The sequence below is a fragment of the Malaclemys terrapin genome, chromosome 13 (genome assembly GCF_027887155.1).
Source record: "Malaclemys terrapin pileata isolate rMalTer1 chromosome 13, rMalTer1.hap1, whole genome shotgun sequence".
In the NCBI taxonomy this organism is placed as follows: Eukaryota; Metazoa; Chordata; order Testudines; family Emydidae; genus Malaclemys; species Malaclemys terrapin.
Window position 1 is genome coordinate 17,546,778 of NC_071517.1, and position 15,015 is coordinate 17,561,792.

Below are 15,015 nucleotides of genomic sequence, written 5' to 3' on the forward strand. Positions count from 1 at the left end.
ATCAAATGCCAACTTACACCCATTACAAACAACTTTTGTCACTTCATTTCAGTGTTCCAACTGTCTTTGAATATAACCATTAAAACTCACAGGCAATTATAAATCTGACAACCTGATTGTTCCTCCTACCCCATTAATTTTGTTTACTGACTTTTTTTAACAAAGCACTTAGTTAAAATAAAGAACTAGGTGAACTTTTGTAATAGACAATTTGCTAAATTTGTTTTAGCACGAGGAAGACTGCAGTTAACATCCTGCTCCTGCAAGCATTTTATTTAAATACACTTTGATGCAAGTTGCAAAATAATCCTAAATAAAGTTGCGGCAAAGCCAAATTGAATAAGATATATATTTAATAATCACTTTGAATAACAAAGATATTATTTATCTTAAATTCAAACAGGTTTACTTTGGTGTGAACATATAACAGAGAGACTACTACTTCTGACAGTTCAGTTTCCTCCACAACATTTTAGAGCAATATTTGAAAAAGAAAATCTTGTTTCACACTAACAACACTACTTCTTGTCAGCCTTTTCAAAATGTTCATTTAATACTAGTAAGCATGTTTGGCTCTCCAGTTACATATTTAAATTTCACCAGCATCAGCACATACAGTTTCTATCTAAGGGCCACTGCCAACAACTAAGTTCTCTTCCAGTCATTTTAACCATTTGATGTGTAACCAACAAATAAAAGGACTAATTTTATTTTGTTATAAGCTTAAGTAGAATCTGTTTTATAAATCAATTATCTCCTAAGACAAGGTCTAATACAGGACACATGATTGTAATTCTACCTTATTATTCTGATAAAACTTACCTTTAACAAAACACTACAAGTTTATGGAGAGTTCATTTTCCTAAGAACTAATAAAATAGGAATGTGTTAAAATAAAATAAATTGTAAGATGTTACATGTAAGCCTGTAGCTATATGGAACTTGCAAATCAGTTTATTCATAGGAGTGACTTCAGTAAAATCACCATAGTTTGCTTTATAACTATGTTCAATAGTTAAAAAATGCAATAATTTTTCCCTTCCATTTTTAAACAAAAATAAACTTATTTTTCCAGTAACTAGGAATAAGGAACTAACTAATGAGAACATTAGGGAATAGCTTTTTTTGTATGTTCCATACAAACAGAAGATATTATTCTTGCAACTTTTAAAACAGTCCAAATAAGAGACTTACAAACAAGGCCAGAAATATTTTTTTGAAAAGAAACTCAAATTTGAAAAACTGTCATTTAGTAATCACTTCCAACTCCTGTTCTGAACCCCTAAGCCAACAGAGAAAAAAATATATCTGAAAACATGCCAAAGTAGACAGTGGCATTGCTATGAGTTAATAACTACTGAAAGCCATGAGCTAAGTTCCATTTCTAAATCCAGAATGTTTCCCTATTTGTTTTGCTGTTAATTTTGATTAGTGCTTTACCTCTAGTTTCACTGATTTTCACTCTATTTTTATTTTATCATCAACAGCTTCTGTTTTACAAAAAAAGGAATTAGTGGTGACTGTCCACGTGTCAAAAAAACCTAAACTAAACTAACATGGTTTGTTTTGGTTAAATGCAATAAAGTTGGGATTTCTGAGCTCTCATTTTTACCAAGCCTGTGAATACTCAGCCAGCTGTGCCTATCTGTTAAAGAGACACCATCAACTTGAAATATAGGCTGTTAAAAATTAGTTAAAAGTACACCTCTACCCCAATATAACGCTGTCCTCGGGAGCCAAAAAAATCTTACTGCATTATAGGTGAAACCACGTTATATCGAACTTGCTTTGATCCGCCAGAGTGTGCAGCCCCGCCCCCTCGGAGCGCTGCTTTACCGCATTATATCCGAATTCATGTTATATCGGGTCGCGTTATATCGGGGTAGAGGTGTAGTTTCAGATACCACAACTGTCTGAGTACTCCTAACATTGTTGTAGGTTTATAACTAAATTTTCCTGTTTTAAAAATGCTTCTTCCACCTGAGTGAAACATCACCCATAAAACAAATGGGGAAAGTGACTGCGGTGGAACAGGGAAATTGTCAATACCAAAAGTGCTGTCAAATGTGTAAAGCAAGCAAACTAGAAAAATATTTTTCCAATCCAAACTTTCAGTCATATTTATTGCAGGTATTAACATTTTCAGACAGAAATGTGATTTCTTAAGTTGTACATTATAAAACTAGAGTACTACACATCTACACCATAAAATATGAGGCTCTATTTTCACCAAGGGTATCTAATGACTATACTGTAAAACACCCAGAATGAAGCTTCAGTTTGTCTGATTTATCAGGAGCTAGAGAAAAAATAAAATTCTATTTGTTACAGGAATTTTTTTAAACATGTTTTCCTTGACTAAGCAGTAGCTCAGAATACCTTTAGAATAATTTTTCTGTCATATAGTAACTGATTTTTCCTCTGACCCAAATAGAGACACGTGAAGGTATTTCCAAATAGCAGCTACAGAATTGTAGATACAGCAGATCCAAACAGCTAGTCTTCAGTTAATTTTTTAATTGGAAAAACCATTATTTTCCTGAATGCCTTACCTCTAAAGAGCATCTGTTAGACAGTCCTCTAAGAAATGAGGTTAAACATGGACCTCTATAATTCTCAGGAGGCTGAAATCAAGATGACTTTATCCATATACATTAGACAACATATTTGCTGTCCTGTACACATCTTGTCTTTATAAGCCATTACACTAAACTATTAGGCCATGCTACCCCCAGGAATTCTAAATTAAAATATGGCAACAAAAGCGAAGCTAAGTAATATGTGATGAAAAAAGTATCCTGAGATTTGAATATAGCTCATTTAGTTTTTCCTGTGATATTACTGCATAAAACAATTTTTTTTCAGTACAGTCCTACGTTAAACGTAAACTATTAAAAACTAAAGGCAAAGTTTAAAAAAAGATCTGACATGGTAAGAAAACTGTTTCTGTGCTTGTTTCATTTAAATTAAGATGGTAAAAACAGCATTTTTTTCTGCACAGTAAAGTTTCAAAGCTGTATTCAATCAATGTTCAGTTGTAAACTTTTGAAAGAACCACCATAATGTTTTGTTCAAAGTTACGAAGGTTTCAGAGTTACGAACAACCTCCATTCCTGAAGTGTTCGGCACTCTCAGGTTCTATCGTAGTTAGGTCAAAGAATAAGATTTTTTACATTACTTACATCTGTACAGCAACATTCCTAACCAATATGAAACATTTGTATCTTACCTCTTAAGTATTACTCATCCAGATCATGATTATAGAATACTTAAAAAACCAACAACAACAAAATTATACCCGCTTCATTGATGCATAGTAATGATATATTTACTGGAATTAATCCTTACAGTCCTTATATTTACAGAACATCCTTTTTAACTCCTTGGCACCAGGATGAACGTTCTGAGGAGTATTTTGAATAGGTCAATGATAAGATTGAATGGATAAGGAAGACTAATTATAAGAGGATATTACAGGAAGAAAAGGGGAAATAGTGAGTACTTGATGACCAGATGTACTTGCCTTTAATTGCTCTCTGCAGCTGGAAGGGTTATATGGAGGCCCATAGAGGATACTGGCTGCACATATTTGAAGTTAACTAAGCAGGAACAGACTCTTAAGATAGTTTGCACTAGGAGTGAGACAGGAGACCCTCCTGCCCTTTAATTCAGGCTAATGAATGACAGGTCTTTGGTTAAAATAAAGACACTATTATTCATCATGTGAATACAGAAACAGCACCTGATCTGTCATAGCATAATGGAGACTTGGTCAGACGACACTGAGTCCAATATTGACCCAATCAACTCTTGTTAGGCACCCAGCTCATCATGCAGTGAGAGAGAATCAAACAGGTGGAGGTGTCTTGTTATTTACATGTAACCTTAGCTGAAGGATATCTTAAGATAATGGTTGTTAGTTGGTTCACGATTGCTTGGACACTATGACATCTGTGTGACTATCTGAAGTGGTTTCTGGTTCTTCTCATACAACTATACTCGGTTTAATATTGCACTGGGCTCCTGAATATATAAGGATACATCAGGATTACCATGAATTTCTGTTAAATATCCAGCCACACTGGTTGAGAAATGACCATACTTGAGAGAAGGCTGGCTTGACCAGTGGTTATGACTTGAAAATGACTAACTGACCCTCATGGTGGGTGACTCAAAAGGCCTTCTTTTCCAAGAGCAGCTGCAGATCGGGCCATTATCTTGGTAAAAATTCAAGGTGATGAGTTCAGATATAACAGCGAAGTTTTGTTTGGAAAATGTTGTTACAGGACTGCACAGAATAGGAACATGGATGAGAGTTTAAGATCAGGATCTAGAGGTAGATTCTTGTTCAGGCTCTATTTGAAAACTCCATACCCACCTCTTCTTCTAGTAATGTCCTTATGGGTGCGCTATTTTATGTGACTACCGAGAAGTACTCATAGCTGGACTTCAGACTGCAGACAACACAGCATTTCCAATAGCAGCATCTAATCTAGAAAACTGGACCACTGAGTAATGACTGGAAAAGATATGTATGAAAGACCAATGGTTGCTTAAATGTCCAAAACAGGAACATTCTTGAGTAATGCAATAGAAGCAGATAAGGATCTTGTGGAATGGGCCAACATTTTACAAGGAGGTTGTATATTTGAAGATTTAAAACAGAATCTGATACAGTCATAGATCCACCTGGAAAGACTCTGGGTGGAAAATCGTCAAACCTTTGGCTCTATCTGCGATAGGAAATCAAACAGACTGTTAGTGTCTAAATGTCTTAGATTTGTCCAAATAAAAAGCTAGCGCCCTTCTAACATCCCAAGTGTGTAAAACTGCTTCTTCTCTGGGGAAAAAACAGAAGGTAGATAAGGTGGTTGATGTGAAACTCAGATGACACCTTGGGTAAAAATTTTGGGCATGGGAGTACATGACTTTGTTCTTGCAAAATGAAGGATCTGCCATTAGAACTCCTATTTCACCAATCCTATGAACAGAGGTGATAGCCACCAAAAAGACTATCTTCTGAGATAAATCAATGAGGGAAGAGGTAGTCCTTGGCTCAAAGAGAGGTCCCAATCAGGCATCTAAGAACTAATTTCAAATCCCAAATAGAGGTGGGTTCCTTAAGTTGGGGAAAGAGGTTTCTTAGTCCTCTCAGAAATATTACATTTGTAAGATGGGCGAAGACTGAGAATCCTTCAACCGCAGAATGAAAGGCTGTTATAGCAGCCAAATGGACCCTGACAGAGGTCACAGATAAACCTGTGTTCTTCAGCCCTAGGAGGTAATCCAGGACGATCAAGAGGGAAGAGTGGGCAGGAGGAACACTTCTCTGGACACACCATGGGCTCTGCTTGTGAAGGTAAATGGATCTAGTGGAATCATTCCTACAGTTTAATACCTGTTGTAACCTCCTTAAAACAGGTCAACTGTAGTCGTGTGAACCATTGAAGAGCAAAGCTTTGAGATGAAGTGACCAAATTGGGATGAAGAGTACGGCCGAAGTCTTGGGAAAGAAGATGAGGAATGAATGGAAGGCTGATCTTCTGACAGATGGCTAGGTGAATCAAGTAAGGGTTCCATATCCGTCTGGGCCATATTGGATATAATCCTGGCTTTGTTGTGTTTGATCTTGTTGATCACTTTCACCATCACGGGTGTTGGAGGAAAACATACAGAAGGACTCTTAGTCCATGGAACTAGGAATGTGTCTCTCAGAAAGAGAGGACCCAGGACCTCTCCCTCCCCTAAAGCAAAACAGTGTTTGCATTTCTTGTTAGTCACCATAGCAAAAAGGTCTACTTCTGGGACCTCCCCAGGTTTGAAACATTTGATTGAGGATTTGGGGATTCAGCTCCCATTCCTACTCCTGGGAGAAGTGCTTGCTGAGGTCATCAACTACAGGACTTCTTAACCTCTTTCTTTCTGAAGCCCCCCCAAAATGCTATAAATACTTCAAGGCCTACCTATGCCACAAAGGTTTTACTGCATATCCACTAGATTAAAAGCTATATTAAATGGATTGTTTTACAGTTAAACACATGCGCACACACACACATATATATATATATTAAAAGGGACAATATAGGTTCAGAAAAATAAACTGAATATTATTTTATTTACTCAGTGTGAAACTTGTTGGTGCTAATCAACAATTCTGTCAAGATATGGAGGTATCTGACAAGCACACACGCATGTCATGGTCAATGTTCATCCTGGTTCGGTACTTTGTTTTCACTTCTGTCATGGCTGAAAATCCAGCTTCGCACAAGTAGGTGGTACTAAAGGGGATCAAACTTTCAGTGCTGCAGAAGAAGCAGGAATGTATTCATTGGAACACTCACACCAAAATGTCTCCACTCGCATTTCTTTGAATCTGGTTCTGAGGGAGCTGTCTGACGAAATGTCAATGAGCTCTTCTAACAATTTTGATTCGACATTGAATGGAAGTTTAGCATCAATGTTCTCACTAAAGGGGTTTGTAGTCCACGTATGTGTAGCAGCTTGTTCTGTTGTGAGTTTGGGAAAGTCCTCAACTTTGGACCTCCGTTGGGAATCTAGACATCTGAAGCCAGGATGCCCTCCAGATAACTACCGCCAAAGAGATGGATCGAGCGGCAGTATCAGCTGTATCCAACAAGGCCTGCAGCAATGCCTTAGCTAACAGTTGACCCTAGTTAATAGTAGCCAGAAATCGTTCACACTGATCAGCCAGCTGGTGCTCAATAAAGGTGGTGAATTTGACATAATTTGAATGATAGTATTTAGCCAGGAAAGCCCGATAGTTCACAATCCTAAATCGTTGAGCAGTGGATGAGCAGGTCTTTCTGCTGAACAGATCAAGGCATTTTTAATGCTTATCATATGATGTGGCCTTTATGTTGTGTTGTCTGCCATGTTTGTTCACTGCCTTCACAACCAGGGGATTAGGAAATGGGTGGGTGAACAGAAATTCATTTCTTAGCATGAATGTATTTTTTTTTTTTTTTTAAATCAGCCCATTTACACATCAGGGAAATAGTGAAAGGGGTCCACCAGATGGATTTGGCAGAGTCAAGCTGGGCCTCATTAATAGGCAGGGCAACATGGGTAGAGGGAATCCATTGGAGGATATCCAGGAGCTTATGTTGTAACTCTGACCTCTTCCAAGGGAATCTGAAGGGAGTTTGCAGTGTGCTTCATCATTTCTTGGAAGAGTCTGAAGTCATTGGCCATGGTTGATAGGGGCCGGGGGTCCCACACGTCATCTAGGGAAGATGAAGAAATATTTGTTTGAGGGGTAACCTCTATCTATTCTGGCCTCCTGTTCTTCAAAACAGTCTTGGCACCTAGGGAAATAGAGGGAGGAAGTTGGAGTAGAGGAGCATCTTCCCCTGTACTTCCCAATAGAGAGGCTGTGGGGCATGGAAAAACACCCACAGCAACAAATGGCCATTTAAACCTAGCGTTCACCACAGGTCATTCACCCATTCTCAGGCTGATGGTATGATGCACAAGGATCCCAGTATGACCACCGGGGAGGTCTGAAAGGCACAAGAGGAATGTGAGTAGACCCAAGACAGACGTGGAGCACTTCTCGAAGAACCACCTCCTTTCCTGAAAAACCGTGATTGTTCTCCCAAGCAATAAGTTTGGTATTTTTTCCTGTTCCAAGGGAGCTGGGACAGACTCCACCTTGTTAATCTATCCTTAAGAAGGGCAAAGTTCTATCTATCCCCAGAAGCTTGTTGGATTCCCTTGAGCTCTTCTTCGACCAAGACTTTTTCTTCTGAAAAAAGGATCCAGAGGCTTCTAAATGTCTAGCAGATAATACTATGTGCATCATCATGCCTCTAAAGCTAACAGAGGATCACTGATCTAGATGTGGATCTTGTTATTCTGGTACTCCTCTTCACTGTTGATCTCTTCTTCCCATGAGAATTTTTATCCCCCAGGGACTTTTTTTGGTAAATAGCGCATCTGAGGAACCCAGGACAACAGGTTTTGAAACATGAATACCCTTTGTCTAATAGTATCAGGCAACTCAAAACCATCTCCCTCAAGACAAAACTGGAAGTGTACAAAGCAATTGTTATCGCCATCACAACATATAGCAGTGAGACATGGCAACTTAGGACGATGAATGAAGAAGTCAGAAAAATTACTGGACAAAGTACTCTCTCACAAATAATCTACAAAAAAAGACATCAGTGGCTGGGACATGTGCTGAGAATGGAAAAAACGCTTACCAAATACTGCCCTTGAATGGAAGCCAGAAAACGAAAGAAGAAAGAGAGGAAGACCATGAATAACATGGAAACAAAGAGTTCTGAAGGACATTAGGCACCTCAACATGAAATGGGAAGATTTGCAGAGAAGGGCAGTTGACAGGCAAGGATGGCAAATGTGGGTAGCCCAATGTGTAGCAAAGCACGGGACGCACTAAGGTCTAAGGTAAGGTAATAGTATCAGGAGGAAGTAGAAGCATTTGCTCCTGGCAGATTCTCGCTCTCCCTCAGCCGGGATCCTCTTTTTTGAATGCCTGAGGCTATTTTCATAAGTCCATGAACTCTGAAGCAGTTTGAACTCAATTCTTTCTGTAACCTCTTAGTTCAGCTAGCTATGTCTCTGTGCAATATGGGAGGGGAGAAGCAACCTCTGTTCAGTGGAAGGAGTTAGGGTGGGGTAAAGGGTGGGAATGTTCCCTGTGCCAGGTGTCACGGCTGCTTCTGTCACCAGGAAGGTGCCTAAAGGAAGCAGGGAAAGGCTCTCTAGCTATCCCTGGGTGAAAGCACCATAAATCCCCTTTGAGAAGACTGTCTGCCTAGATCCCAGACCTCCTGGCAGCTGAACGGATCTTACATTCTGATTCTCTACGCTGCTCGGGGGTGGAATAATCCATTATGAAGCCTCATTTTTTGTGTAAAAACATGGCAACATGGGCATTTTGTGACCCTGGAATTCCTATAGGAGTCAGACATGCTGTACACCTCTTTCAACTGGCTCACTGCGTGTGGGACTGAGACAGCTGCACACTGGTATGTAGCCTGATATCTTCCTAGACCTATGTCACCAGCTGCATTTTCTCCTATATTCAACCTGATCTCCTAACTTAGCAAAGGTACTGATGCTCCACCTGGTGGAGAAAAACAAATGAGCTCTGAGATTTCAGCAAGCTCCTTATATGCAGGGGATGACATCACTAAAAAGTCTCAATATGCCATCTCCGTCTGCTAGCAGGCAGAACAGCTCCCAAGCATCTAGCTTGGTCAAGATAACTGGAGAGAGAGACATTCTACTACCTGTGCTCCAGAATCTGCTAACTGGATTTCTAGGTGTAGTTTAAAGTTTTAATTTTGACCCTAACTGTTCTGCACCCTGATTTCTCTAACTGTATAATATTGCAGCAGTTCTCCTTATTGTTGTGGGTTCACTTGTTTTGCATGCCACAGAGTGAATGTGCTATGAAAAAAGTGGGAAAGGCAGCTCCGCTTGCTTTTTTTTTTCTCTTTTGTTAATTGCTACAGTGTTCTCTCTCTCTTTCTAGTCTTCACAGAAAACTAGGAAAAGGGCAAATAAGTAAATGCACACACCTATGTAGAAAGTGCTGTTGATAACTGCCTTGCTACTAACACTGAAAGAACTCAATTAATAAATCCTGCTGGAAGCACTGGTGCAGCGAACTAGCAAATGGGAAATTTAGGTATGAGAAACTATAAAAGCCAGATACCTCAGGAGACCTATTAGTCAGGGAGTCTCTGGTTCAAGGCTTGCTCAATTCTTCTGTAGGTTATATTGTAATTTATAGGGATCTTCTGAATGTTTTTGGGGGGAGGGGAGTACCTTTCCACAAAGTGAGCAAGAACTAATTACCTTTGATTTCTTTACGCTATATGGATAGACTGTATTTTCTTTACAGCCTATCCAGCTGCACAGTGTCTATGACAACCCAAAAAGAATGGCATTCTTGGTGAGACGACTTGATTCTGGAAATAATTTCTCTCTTTGGACTTCCAGAAAGGAGATATGACAACTTACAGAGAATGCTGCAAGGCTTATGTTTTTCCAGGCTTTTTCTAAGTATGAAGAGGATGTTGGGTAGGGATGAGTATTAAATAGCGTTTGGCCATATGGCTTGGAAAAGTCTCAGTTGGCACTGGGAAATTGAATTGTTTTCTTAAATGAGTTTAGAACACTTGTACTAACACATTTTTAGAAAACCAAATGAAAACATCCCATCCACAGCACAACACGGTTATGAAACAAGGCTAACTTTGAACATGAAAGATTGTAATTATGCAAGACAGGTCTTTCCAACTAGCCACAGGTGTATATTGCATAAGCAGGTAAAAATGTGTCATTCATGAGAGAAATAGCTATGACTTCTGCAGGCCATATAGTAAGTGAAAGAAACTGGCCTATGTCGGTTGGCAGAAGAAAAACAATGTGTAGTAACTATATCTGTTGTGACAATTCCTAAATAACTTTTACTGTGTTTCTTAAGTTTTCCTTGATCCTTTTTTTCATTATAACAGAAGAAAAATTCAAACAATAAAAACTTATTTGATGTGAAATGATGATGTAATCTGACAATTCACAAGCACCTCCATATTAACAGCAAATGTGAAAGGAAGAAAAAAAGAACTAAAAACTAACTGATCTATTCAGTTTTCAAACTTAAACAGCAAAAAAATATTGAAAACTTATCTCAAAATGGTATTTTAGCAACATGAGCTCCAATAAATAAAACTTCAAAGAGACTTCAAATTCAAAAAGACTTCCACATTACTCAGGATAAATTAATATTTGCTAAGGAGTGACTCAATTCCTTATTTTTGTATTTCTGGAACATCATCATCTTAGGACAGAGAATGTACAAAACAAAAACAAGACAAAAATAATTGAGTTATTTCTTCTCAAGTATGTAACTGTGAAACTTCCCCAGAAATTCAACTGTGTCTGCTTACTGAACACATTTAACAAATTGTTCTGAGAGTACTTTCTGACTCCTAGCTACTCTGAGTTTGTTCTTTTTAGTTTGATATTGGACAAGAGCAACTGCATAAACCTTGTAGCATTTACCATTTCCTGTGGTCTAACATATAGCAGTTGCCTCCGATATCTTTTTCAATACAATCACGGGGTACTTTGGACAGAAATACCTCAACAACTTAGTCTCCTACCTAAACGATTTCTGTCAAAAACCTTAAGTTAATTGACTTTCATAATTAATTTGCAACAAAAAGTATGGTTAAGAAGTTTGGTGCTTTTACAGTCATACAACTTGCATGACATGACCATAGCCTAAGAGTTCAAAAATCTTGAGTAGGGACCCCAAAAAACCACCATGAGATTTTTTTGAAAAGAATAAATCAGGTTTTAATCTAATTCCCCCTGCCGTCCCCAAATATGGGTGTGACAATTACAGAGTAAAAAAGTGCATACAAATACAGGCTGAGGCTCCCCTGCATATCTTCTTTGTCCCAGACCCCAGTCTGCTTCGCTCCTTTGATTCCCACTTTGATCGGCTCCTTTAGCCCCCAAGAGCTACACTGCCCCCTGGCAGGCTCCAGCACCTGTCCTCTCTCTCTAGTCTATGGAGGAAGGGGCTTCCTACCTTAACTCTGTTAGTTCCCTCCCTCCTGCAATGTGACTGGGGAAAAGGACAGGGTGAGGATCTTGCTTTTGAGCTTGGTGGGAATGGGCTACTTCTAGTACCACCAAAGACAAATGCCCAAATGAGAGTCAGAACCCGCAAAACCATGAAATTTAAAATAAATTCAATTCAATCTCAGGTTCTTTTTATTTGCCTTTTGGGTTTTGTGCCTTTTGGGAAACACTCAGGTCACATTTTCAATTTTTTTCTCCCCAACCATAAGAACTAGAAACATATTCCTTTTTTTAAAATAAAGGTTGAGATTCTAATCTAATTAAATACCCCCAGAAACTCAGAGTTTAAGGAAAACACCAAATGTTGTCAGACTTGCAATAAGACCATCAGAGCTGGCAACACTGTTCTGCTCTGTCTGCTCCAGGGCTCTGCCATGTTCAGTATGTGTAGGAGTACTACTGTACTGCAGGCAGCAGCTACAGCTACGGTTACAGCAAAATGGCCATGAGCATCCAAACGGCGAAACCACAGGCAGTTTGGACAAAATTAAATCAGGCCGCAATAGTAACATTCATGATACTATCTCAAATGTTGACAACACTGTGAGGGTCTACACAACAGCTGCACAGATATGGCACTGGAGCTATGCTGCTCTAGCATAGATGCTTCCTACATCAACGAAAGGGGTGTTTCTGTTGATTTAGGTGCATCCACCTCTCAGAGGCAGTAGCTAGGTCGATGGAATCATTCTTCCATCAATCTAAGTGTGTCTACAGAGGCGTTAGGTTATCCTATGTTGCACAGGGCATACAATTTTTACAGTCCTGAGCAATGTAGCTAGGACGACCTAACTTTCAAGTGGGGACCAGGTCTGTCCCACTCTGCTTACCTTTTCAGAGTAAGACAAATACCTCACACAAGAATGCACCCTGCTTTGTCTGACATATATATGTAACAGGCACAGTGGAAAACAGAGTGACAGGTATCCATCAGAGATGCTGAACGAATGGATCACCACTGTGAGAAAGAGATTTACAGAATCTCTAACAGGGAGTGGGAAGGGAGAAGCAAAATTGCCTCTTACGTCCTCACCAGTAGCTAGAGCGGAGGAAGAAAGAGAAGAGGGAAGGTGGATGAGAGACCAACCTCTCACACACTAGTCCCAATAGGTAGGAAAGTAGGTACCCTTCATGCTTTCATCTGAAGTGAACATGGTGACTTTGCAGGAAGGTCCAAGGTATTCATTTAGTTTTCCTATGATTTTTGTTTCTTACCATGTGGCTTATCAGGAAGCACAAGAGCAAGTAAATGTACCAAAAAATTGCAGTACAGCAAATGTGAAATTTACCTGTTTTTAACCTACACGCAAAAGCTATCTTAAAGAACATTACGGTTGCAAAGTCAAGCACTCAACACATAGGAAATTCCCAAATTAAGGTTGCCTGTGCAAGAATCTTAGGCTGTGCATAAAACATCTAGCACAATGAGGCCCTGCTTCCTGCAGAAACAGAAATCTATTCACATAACATGAAGATTTTTACCAGTGATACCAACAAAAAATAATATATTTTAAGATTCAGATTTCATATCTCCCTTCCCTTTCTCATAGTAAGATTTTCAGTAAGATTCATCATACTGAGAACAGGAAAACAGTTGGTAATGATTGCTGAACAAAAGATTTTTTAAATTTTGGCACATATAAACATTTCTGAATTTGAACCCTGAACCATAAAGTTGCTAATGCATCTTCTTTCATGTTCTCTAAGGAAGAAAGAAATTGCACATGTTCAACTTACAATACTGTCATTGCCACATATAATACTTGGTATTTCTTAGAGTAGTTTTGATCATAGTCACTAATTACCAATGGTAAAAGGCATAATTACATAAAGAATGAGTTTGCAGTGTCCCCATTAGATGTGAACATCTTACCTGTTTGGGTTTGGGTCTTACTGGGATGATGCTGTCCACCTGCTCCTAGCTGTGGAGGAGGACTTGCCCCTGCTTGTCCTGTACCTTGTGGTGGGCTTGCGCCAGTCAGAGTCCCGGTAGGCAGTGGCTGACCTCTCTTTAAGAGCTGCTTCTGTTCTTGCTGGCGGAAGCGTGGAGGCACCTCACGAGGCAGGTAACGGGATGCAGCTGGCTGCTGTCCATTAGCAGATGCACGCTTGCCATTGCTGCTGTTGGTAATAGTGCTGGTGGAAGTACTGGTACCGGTACCGGCAGGCTGGGGCTGGCTTAAACTGGTCTTAATAGGTTCTGGCACTGTATAAAATGAAACAAATAATAGTTTAATCCAAGGAAGAATTAAAGATAATTTCGTCAAAATGAGTGGGTAAAAGAAATTATAAAATGTAATCTTTCTTTTAGAAATGCAAAGTAAACTATATACAATAATTATATGCAAAATTTATAAAGAAACTTCTATGGAGCAAAATGTCAACATTTATTTTAGGAATAAACAGTTTTATCAAAGTTTCTGTTAGGAGGGATAATAGTATAAAATTGACCAGTGCTTTTCCCAACAATCCTGAAGCAACAAACACAGGAATAAACAGGGTAATACCAAAATTACTTTACAAGATGAAGAGGTTACCCACCTTGTGCAGTAACTGTGGTTCTTCAAGATGTGCCCTCCTATGGGTGCTCTACTGTAGGTGTATCCATATCCCTGCATCTCCGATCAGAGATTTTAGGTAGCAGTGTCCATTTGGCCCGCACGTGTGCTATCCCTGTCTTGTGCCTTGCCTCGAGGCTATCTAGCACTGCGTGGGCAAACCATCTATTCTCAGTTCCTTTCTACTGCAAAGACACTTATTAAGAGCTCCAAAGTAGAGGGGAGGAGGGTGGGTCGTGGAACACCCATAGGGACACACATCTCGAAGAACCACAGTTACAGCACAAGGTGAGTAACCTCTTCTTCAAATAGCGTCCCTATGGGTGCTCCACTGTAGATGACTGTACAACATTACCCCTTATGGAAGGGTGGAACTTCAGAGCCAAGTTTATCACTGATGATAATACTGTGGAGCGAAACACAGCATCTGATGCTGAGTCATAAGTGATTGCATAACGTTCTGCAAAAGTATGAGCAGATGTGCCCCAGTAGTAGCCCAAGTTGCTGCTCTGCATATTTCTGCGATGGGGACGTTTTTAATGAAATGGAAACAGATCTTGTGGAATGAGTTTGAACTCCAGACAGAAGTTGAAGATTGCAGGTACAATAGCAGTAGGTAATGCAGTTCGATATCCGCCTAGAGTCTCTGTTTCGGGATTGAGGATCCTTTGGACCTCTCTGCAATCAAAAGGAATAGTTGAGCAGATTTTCTGAAAATCATTGTTCTAACCAAATAGAATGCCGAAGCTCTCCTGACATTGAGTTTATGTAATGTTGCTTCTCTCTTGGCACAGTGTGGCTTTGGAAAGAA

General features: G+C 39.5%; 1 protein-coding gene across 7 annotated transcripts in view; it reads right to left on the bottom strand.

The window, feature by feature from the left end:
- TNRC6C (trinucleotide repeat containing adaptor 6C) overlaps nt 1-15,015 on the bottom strand; it is a 578,100-nt gene that overhangs the window by 82,196 nt on the left and 480,889 nt on the right. For all 7 annotated transcript variants that reach the window (XM_054047763.1, XM_054047761.1, XM_054047759.1 and 4 more), the window contains one exon: nt 13,520-13,852. In XM_054047763.1, coding sequence (XP_053903738.1) covers nt 13,520-13,852 — 333 coding nt within the window. The remainder of the gene's footprint in view (nt 1-13,519; nt 13,853-15,015) is intronic.